The sequence below is a fragment of the Oncorhynchus mykiss genome, chromosome 16, assembly GCF_057628025.1.
Source record: "Oncorhynchus mykiss isolate SJ-2025 chromosome 16, ASM5762802v1, whole genome shotgun sequence".
Lineage (NCBI taxonomy): Eukaryota > Metazoa > Chordata > Actinopteri > Salmoniformes > Salmonidae > Oncorhynchus > Oncorhynchus mykiss.
Window position 1 is genome coordinate 49,176,243 of NC_143037.1, and position 9,303 is coordinate 49,185,545.

General features: G+C 43.5%; 1 protein-coding gene across 2 annotated transcripts; it reads right to left on the reverse strand.

The window, feature by feature from the left end:
- Positions 1-699: 699 nt before the first annotated feature.
- Positions 700-8,908, reverse strand: LOC110492754 (YTH domain-containing family protein 1). 2 transcript variants are annotated; one of them, XR_002469074.3, is made up of 7 exons: positions 8,432-8,908; positions 7,852-7,876; positions 7,464-7,558; positions 5,551-7,140; positions 4,131-4,239; positions 2,427-2,471; positions 700-2,255 (listed from the first exon to the last, which is right to left on the reverse strand). XR_002469074.3 is itself a non-coding variant. In XM_021567224.3 (6 exons), the coding sequence occupies exons 1-6, from the start codon at positions 8,456-8,458 to the stop codon at positions 2,226-2,228; spliced, it is 1,812 nt and encodes a 603-aa protein (XP_021422899.1). In that variant the 5' UTR covers positions 8,459-8,908; the 3' UTR covers positions 700-2,225. The 2 variants fall into 2 exon arrangements, 1 of the variants encoding a protein (XP_021422899.1); XM_021567224.3 differs by lacking the exon at positions 4,131-4,239.
- Between the last annotated feature and the right edge of the window lie 395 nt (positions 8,909-9,303).

A 9,303-nucleotide genomic window follows, 5' to 3' on the forward strand; every position in this document is an offset into this window, starting at 1 on the left:
TTTAGTTCACAACTCCTGAACACTGGAGTAGTGGTTATTGGCATTAATCTAATGAAGCAATCCATCTGCAATCTAGGACAATTTATAGGTAAACTGAGCGAGTGTTTTGGGGGTAGGATTACCACTTTTCGTGTTCACGCCGGACCTTGATTTAAAAGCAATACAATTAAGGCACGCAGTGAATGCCAAGAGAGGAATCACGTTAACGTCGATCCAAATAATTGAAGTGATTGTATTTTAGGCAATCAAACAAAACATATCAACATGGTTACTTCAGTGGTAAGAAACATAGTTGTAGGCTATGAGCTCTGGTGATCAAACACGGGAAAAGTATATGGACACATTTTACGTAATCCCATAGCCTTGGTTTGATGTGCTGTGAATTATGTAGGCCTACAGTTCAGTTTGTTTTTATGGATCATGGATTCAAAACTGAATAAAATGTATTTTGGGTTTGGGACTTTTGAGACCATACCATTGGTTTTTATCAGAGAGAGTACAAGTATCTTATGTGTTTTTGACCCAGGTCCGAAATGGCAACGTCCATACTTCAGGCACCACTCTCATCTAACAAACGTGAGTCGTCGTCATCCTCGTCATTCTCTCTTCCCCCCCCCCCCCCCCCAAAAAAAGGGAAACAGGCTGCTGTAGATGCAGACATAGCTACTTTTCACTCACAATAGAACAAACCAAAAACACTTACAATAGATAGTATACCTTTAATAATGACCATGATCAAATCTAAGAATGTGATAGTGACCTTTGATACAACGCATATTAAATTCAGGGGTGACTTAAACATTTGTTTTCTTAAATGTTTATATATTCTCATGAATAATTTCCAATACCATTACATAAATCTGATTCCCTCAATAAATCACACTCCCCTCTGTCTTTCGCATACAGACATACACAGTACAGCAAGCAGGTCCCGGAAAAAAATAAATCACACAGATACCATATATACTATTCTCTGGGTTTTCATACACTTGACATTAAATCAGTCAAATTAATTTTAAGATTACATATTTGAGGCGTTCTCAGTTAGCATTGCCAGTACATTAAAGCTTAACATTTCTGAGGATGAAGTGGAAGGGTTATATCAATGCTTCTGTTAAGAAAAGGACAAGGATAAGAAACAGAGTGACAGGGCTATCTTGATTTTAAAAGCAGTACATGCTACATTTGTCCCCAAAATGACTTAGTTTCATTGACCCCGTTGTTGGAATGATGGGGAACAGAAAAGTAACAACTATGATTTAAAATAACAAGGAAGACGACAACAATAGTATTGTCCGGCTAAGAACTTGAACTCAAGACAGTTTACATTTCCACCCCATCAAGAAAAAAGAAAGGGACCTCCTTTGAGAGCGGATGTTCTAGACATCTTTCCCCTGAATCTTTTTGCTGACACACTTGAGTTACAGTACAGCAAATAGAGTTTCATTGACACTGTTGTCAGAAAAAGTGTTAAGGCTCCACTGAAAAAAAAAAGAAAATAAAACATATTGTATCTCTTCTTCAACAAATTGTTGTCACAACAGTGTTAAGCCAAGTGATACCTAATTTCAAAAATATTTCTTTTTTTTTTTTAAAACATTAAAATTTTCTAATGTCACAGCCTTTCACATTATCCATTATATGCATCATTTGCAGAAGCTTTTCACATCTTCTACCAAGCCACAAGACCACCCTCACATGGACAAGAAGGGCATAACAGAACAGTTTATTTTGATTATGCAAAATAAAACTGGCCAAGTACAGTTATCAAACATTTGTCAAGATTCAGTTAATTGTCGCATTCACTCTTCCTAAATCAGAACAACCAATACAAGCACTTAACGTTTCTCCAACACTCACACCACCACAAGTTGAACAGTCACTGAATATCAGCAGCATGTTAGATTTTGTTAAAGAAGTGCAGATATTTGTTACTCAGTTAAGGATGTGAGTGTGGGAGTATAGCAAATAAAGACCTGCCAGGCTAAAAATACAGAAAGAAAGAAAACAAATAAGGATGAAGCAATTTGATTAATGGAAACTGACTTCATCCCTGCGCACGACTTAGAGACTGGGAACCGGACCAGAAGCAGTGTGGCTCAAAGTTTGATGTGGGCCAAAATAAATAGGAGTTGACAATTTCTTTATGTCCTCTTTTTTCATGATCTAAATTCCATTATGTCCATCCAAGTATAACCATTGATCAAGCTATAAGGAGCATTCCTCTATTGTGGTTTACTTCGGTTTTGGCGTTCCTTGGGTGGAGAGAGGAAGAAATAACAAAAGTGTTACCATTAGAAAAACTTCACTGAATAAAATCTTCTACCCCCCTACAATGGTTTATTATTTCCTTAGAGACATAGGGAACAATGTCTTGATGGGCAGAAGCCAAATAAAAGGTGAAACACTCAGAAAAGGTTCTTTACCTGATCAAGTCGAGACCCTCTCTGTATTGGAGCTGGCTCATAGGTCTGTTGAAAGAAGAGGCATTTAGGGATGGTTACACCTCCTCCACAAAACAATAAAAACAGCAAACAAATACAAAAGGGTAGACATTTGGTCTGTGATGGGGCAAATCAAGTAATACAAAACTCAGGTTGTCCCAATATTTTTTTAAATCATCCCTATGTAAAAAGGAGATATACACTGCACTTGGAAAGTATTCAGACCCCTTCCCCTTTTCCACATTTTGTTACGTTACAGCCTTATTCTAAAATTAAATAAAACGTTTTCCTCAATCAACACTGAATACCCCATAATGACAAAGCAAAGTTTTAAAAAAAAAGTTGAATATACACTACCATTCAAAAGTTGAGTGTCTAGTTTGAGAAACAGATGCCTCAGAAATAGATGCCTCACAAACCTTCAACTGGCAGCTTCATGAAATAGTACCTGCAAAACACCAGCCTCAACGTCAACAATGAAGAGGCAACTCCGGGATGCTGGCCTTCTAGGCAGAGTTCCCCTGTCCAGTGTGTGTTCTTTTACATTGGCCAGTCTGCCTAGAAGGCCAGCACCCGTCGCCTCTTCACTGTTGACGTTGAGACTGGTGTTTGCGGGTACTATTTAATGAAGCTGCCAGTTGAGAACTTGAGGCGTCTGTTTCTCAAACAAGACACTAATGTACTTGTCCTCTTGTTCAGTTGTGGACTCCTCTTTCTATTCTGGTTAGAGACAGTTTGCGCTATTCTGTGAAGGGAGTATTATACAACGAGAGCTTCAGTTTCTTGGCAATTTCTCACATGGAATGGCGTTAATTTCTCAGAACAAGAATAGACTGATGAGCTTCAGAAGCTCTTTGTTTCTGGCCATTTTGAGCCTGTAATCGAACCCACAAATGCTGATGCTCCAGATACTTCATTAAATCAGAACAACAGTTTACTGCTGTGCTAACATAATTGCAAAAGGGTTTTCCAATGATCAATTAGCCTTTTAAAATGATAAACTTGGATTAGCTAACACAACGTTCCTTTGGAATAAATACAAAAAATATGCCGTTTCCAGTAGTCATAGTCATTTACAACATTTACCATGTCTACACTGTATTTCTGATCAATTTGATGTTTTATTTCTTTTTTATTATTATTTTTAAATGTTACCCCGTTTTCTCCCCAATTTCGTGGTATCCAATTGTTTAGTAGCTACTATCTTGTCTCGTCGCTACAACTCCCGTACGGGCTCGGGAGAGACGAAGGTTGAAAGTCATGCACTGCTTCTTAACATAGCGCGCATCCAACCCGGAAGCCAGCCGCATCAATGTGTCGGAGGAAACACCGTGCACCTGACAACCTTGGTTAGCGCGCACTGCGCCCAGCCCGCCACAGGAGTCGCTGGTGCGCGATGAGACAAGGATATCCCTACCGGCCAACCCCTCCCTAACCCGGATGCACAATTGTGCGTCGCCCCACGGACCTCCCAGTCGCGGCCGGTTACGACAGAGCCTGGGCGCGAACCCAGAGTCTCTGGTGGCACAGCTGGCGCTGCAATACAGCGCCCTTAACCACTGCGCCACCCGGGAGGTCCATTTCATGTTATTTTAATGGCCAATTTTTTTGTTGCTTTTCTTTCAACAATGAAATTAAGTGACCCCAAACTTTTGAACGGTAGTGTATATATATTTTTATACATACCTTACAAAAGTATTCAGACCATTTGCTATGAGACTTGAAATTGAGCTCAGGTGCATCCTGTTTCCATTGATCATCCTTGAGATGTTTCTACAACTTGATTGGAGTCCACCTGTGGTAAATTAAATTGATTGGACATGATTTGGCAAGGCACACACCTGTCTATATAAAAAAAAAGGTCCCACAGTTGACAGTGCATGTCAGAGCAACAACCAAGACAAGAGGTCAAAGGAATTGTCCGTAGAGGTCCGAGACAGGATTGTGTGGAGGCACATCTGGGGATGGTACCAAAACATTTCTGCAACATTGAAGATCCCCAAGAACACAGTGGCTTCCATCAATCTTAAATGGTAAAAGTTTGCAACCACCAAGACTCGTCCTAGAACTGGGCGCCCGACCAAACTGAGCAATCGGGGTAGAAGGGCTTTGGCCAGGTAGGTGACCAATAACCCGATGGTCACTCTGACAGAGCTCCAGAGTTCCTCTGTGGAGATGGGAGAACCTTCCAGAAGGACAACCATCTCTGCAGCAATCCACCAATCAGGCCTTGATAGTAGAATGGCCAGACGGAAGCCACTCCTCAGTAAAAGGCACATGACAGCCGCTTGGAGATTGCCAAAAGGCACCTAAGACAATGAGAAACAAGATTGAACTCTTCACCCTAATTGTGAAGCACCACATTGAAGGAAACCTGGCACCATCCCTTCAGTGAAGCATGGTGGTGGCAGCATCATGTTGTGGGGATGTTTTTCAGCAGCTCGGAAGTACAGAGAGATCCTTGATGAAAACATGCTCCAGAGAGCTCAGGACCTCAGACTGGGGCAAAGGTTCACCTTCCAACAGTACAACAACCCTAGGCACACAGCCAAGACAATGCAGGAGTGGCTTCGAGACAAGTCACTGAATGTCCTTGAGTGGCCCAGCCAGAGCCCGGACTTGAACCCAATCCCTGGAGAGCCCTGAAAATAGCTGTACAGCGATGCTCCCCACCCAACCTGACAGAGCTTGAGAGGATCTGTTGCAAACAATAGGAGAAACTCCCCAAATACAGATGTACCAAGCTTGTAGCATCATACCCAAGACTTGAGACTGTAATCACTACCAAAAGGTGCTTCAACAAAGTACTGAGTAAAGGGTGTGAATACTTTTGTAAATGTGATATTTCATTTTTTGTTATTTTTATACATTTGCTAAAATTAAATGTTTTGCTTTGTCATTATGAGGTAGTGTGTAGATTGATGAGTAAAAATATGTATCAATTTTAGAATAAGGCTGTACTGTAACAAAATGTGGAAAAAGTTCATGGTTCTGAACACTTTTTTTGGAGGGGGGGGGGGGGGTCTATACAAAAATGGATGAAACCTATCTGTGATCAGTTAGTTTAGGATCTTTGTGATCAACAAGAGACGGTAATTATGATTACCTTTCTGACAACCTCCTCTTCTTCCTGTCTCTTCTCATAGTGGGAGAAGTCATCAAAGATGGAGGTGGTGTGTTTGTAAGTTGCGATGATCTTGAGCACCTGCTTAGCCTTCTCCAGAGGGACCTCTTGAGTGTCCCTAGAGTTGGTCACCGGCTTGTTGTCGTTGTTTTCCAGCCTGATGTGCCTCAGCTGGCTATTAGGCACGTCTTTCACAAACAGCCAGTCCACGTCAAACTTGCCTTTCCACTTGTCCTGCGCCCAAACGCCAGCACTGGTGCCGTAGTCCACGGGCGAGAGCATCTCTGCCACGCCACAGAAGTGGCCGCTACCATTGACGCTGAACAGCAAATAGACAGGGCCTTTGGCATTGATGGCACGGAAGGCTGAGTCCAGACGCTTGTTGCCATGCTCTGTGCTGCACCAGATGGAGTACTTGATGGAACGGTGGATGTCGTCCTCAGAGTAGCTCTTGATGATGAACACGCGGCCATTCTTCAGGTTCCAGTCAAACTCCTTAGGGTTGTAGCTGTGGGCAGCCCGCAGATTCTCCAGAACAGGGTGGTTCTCTAGACCTGGGCCAGAACCTGGAGGCACACCTCCACCCCCACCACTAGAGGAACCGCTGCTGTCCATGCTGCCCCCACCGTAGCCCGGGTTACGGTTGCGTGGAGCAACCCAGCGGGTCTGAGGGGGTGGGGCTGAGTTGTGGTTCTGGTATGACTGCGGGGGGGGCGGGCCCATGGTCATCTGCTGCACAAGGGACTGGGCAGATTGAACAGACTGCTGAGGGGGGAGCCCGTGGGGGAGGTGGGCATGGCCATGAGAGTGGAGCTGCTGCTGGTGGTGGGACAGTGGAGGGGCCACTTTGCTTATAGACCCCTTGTTATCCCATGTCCCAATGTCCATATTGTGTTTGATGGGTGGTGGTGGCAGGGCTCCCCCCATGGGCATGCCTGGCTTGGCCTTCAGCTGCTGTGGCTTGGCTGGTTTGCTAGCGATAGCAGCCCAGGACGTGGGCTTAGGAGGGGGCATGCCAATTGGTGTTCCACCATTGCCTGTAGAAACAGCCTGAGCCACAGCACCACCGCCGATCACAGAGCCCACACTCTTCACGCCTGAGCCATTGCCCGACACATCCCCACCTATCTTCAGCCCCAGCATCCCCTGCTCCAGGCTGTTCATGCCTGGTGCCTTGCTCAGTGTGTCACTGTGGAACCCTGTCTGACCATCAGGGACTAGTGTGCCCCCCAGGGAGCTGGGAGGGTAGCTGTAGCTGCCCCCATAGGCTGAACTCTGAGTCTGCTGGCCTTGAGACCCACTGGTACCCCAGGTGGAGAAGGCTGGGTTCTCAGGGAAAAAGTTAAATCTATGTGGGTAGATGCTGCTGCCAAGCCCCCCAGGCTGGCCAAAAACGGTGTCATGCATGAAGTGGTGGTCTCCATTGCTAAGGGGCGCATAGGGGGTCAGGTAAGGGATCGGGGGGTCGCCACCGGTGGACCAAGGTGCCTCGCTCAGGGGGTAGGGGAATCCAATGGAGGGGGCATAGTAGCTGGACAGGTAAGGGTCAGTCATGGATTGGTAGCTGTTGTTCTAGAGAAAAAAAAGGAGTGTAAATACAATTTTGAAATCCTGATACATCAAACTAAATATCAACATGACCTACCATCACAAACTCCAATGACTGTCAGCTTATACCCCCAAAATTCTGATTTTAGGACCAAAGGGCCATGCTTGCAGTACTTAAGGCATCATCTTTAATTATGCAAATGTGTAACAATATCAGCTAACAATGTAGCCAAGCAAACGTCCTGTCCTCCTGTGAGAAAATATTGAGTTATGGTCCTCCCTGCAGCCAAGTCACTTTTTTATTTTCTAATTCAGACACAGATACACACATTTCAAAAGTCACTCACCTGATTGGATTGGCCAGTGAGATAGGGCTCAAAGTCATTATCATGGACAGTTTCCTTCTGGTGGAGTGAGCCATTTTGCACTGAAACCGGAAAGACTGATAGTAGGGTTATTTATCAATGTGTGTCAAATAAACAGACACACACATGTACATGTCTTTTCAGTCAGTACTGATTAACACTTGGGTGTGTAAAGGCAGCAAGACATCAAATGCATAACAAGACATGCATCACTGACATAACAAGACAGCACTGTATTTACACCGCAGCTGCATTGTTTGTAACTCAGTCCGTGCATGGTCAGTGCTTGCTACCAGCAACCAGCTGAGCAATCGCAGTCTACCTAACGAGTCGAAATTGATTTAGCTGACATTAACTACAGTGATCTTACCTTTAGCGTCTTGTCCTTTTGAATTCTTCATTCCCGTGTAATTGGTTAACATGTAAAAGAGAGAAATATGTTTTAGCTGTCTAAATAACATCCAACCCACACTCGCTGAAAATTAGAGGCTCGCTTATATTAACGTTAGTTACTTAACTTTACTATCTAGCCAACAACCAGTTTCCTAGCTAACTAAACACATTGCGTTAGCACAGAACCACAATTTACTAGAGCTGGTAAACCACTGCAACAGCTGAAACTGAGACTGACAATATTAATAAGGAGAATACATGTGAAATACATAATGTTGGGTTTTTAGCAAACCACATAGCTAGCTAACGTTAACTAGCTAAGCGCTAGGAACAAAACGTGGCGATTGCTTCAAATTATTATTGGTATAAAAAGGTCAGATTTATTACGTGTTAGCTAGCGGCTAACTTGCTAACTAAATTGGAGTTAACGTTAGCTAGCTAGATTGAATCACATCTCAGCAATGGGTGGATTGGGCGCACAACCAACCACCTTTCCTCAATGCAAGGCCTTGAGTCGACGCTGAGTGGATTTTTTCCGGGAAATACAGTCTGCCTACCTGAGGGTCAATACTTGTAGCAGACATAATTCATGAAGCAAGCCACTGGATTTGTGTAGAGCGTTTCAATTAGACGCGTTCCCTCAAAACCTGCGTTTTATTCGTATCCCAGTACAGTAGCTAGCAAGCTAATCAGCAAGATGTTTTCCTTCGTTACAGTCAGCAGCAAGCTAACTCAAACTACTGTTCCAAGGCTCAATTCTGCCAGTCCCCCAATGTTTACGTAAATCCAATTTGGAGATAGTCCTGATGGTTTCAAAGGGTCCACTGTTAGGATTAATCCTATGTATTTTTGCTTTTCCCCCTTTATCCACCAAATTGCAGTTATTGTGCTGATGGCCCTGTTCACTTCCCCCACTAGCAGTTTCATCCGGGGTCTAAATGAAGGGATTGACGTCAGCGGCACACCAGGCGCGGTGCCTCAACGACAAAACGTCGGAAGTCATGCATCTTCAATAGCAGGACTGCGGTAATCGCGTTTTAGAAATACCACTTGTGATCTTTAATGCTCTGCCGCGATGATGAGTCAGCGCGCTAACCAATCCAACGGAAGAGTGATGGGGACATTCTGAAAAGGGACGATTTATTTGGGGCACAATCTACTAGAATTAAGGTAAGGCTTTGATAATAACATGTAAAACCTTCACAATAGAGAAAATACTCTCAATAGCAATTTAGATATCATGTATATTATCTTGACGACTGTTACTAGAAATATTATGTATAAAACATTGCACTGAAGCCATTTAGTGAGCTTTTTTCCCCTTCCACTCACACTTTTTATAGACTCTGTTGTGTTTCTCACAAACATTAAGTTATATCTTGGTTATAAGTGTTTCACATAGAGAATGTAAAGCTGTGTGTATTTATTA

Coding starts and splice junctions, on each gene's coding strand:
- LOC110492754 (XM_021567224.3), bottom strand. CDS start 8,458: ATGTCTGCTACAAGTATTGACCCTCAG. Junction 7,141..7,463: donor TCACTGGCCAATCCAATCAG/GTGAGTGACTTT, acceptor TTTTTTCTCTAG/AACAACAGCTACCAATCCAT. Junction 2,472..5,550: donor AAGAGGAGGTTGTCAGAAAG/GTAATCATAATT, acceptor TTCTTTCAACAG/ACCTATGAGCCAGCTCCAAT.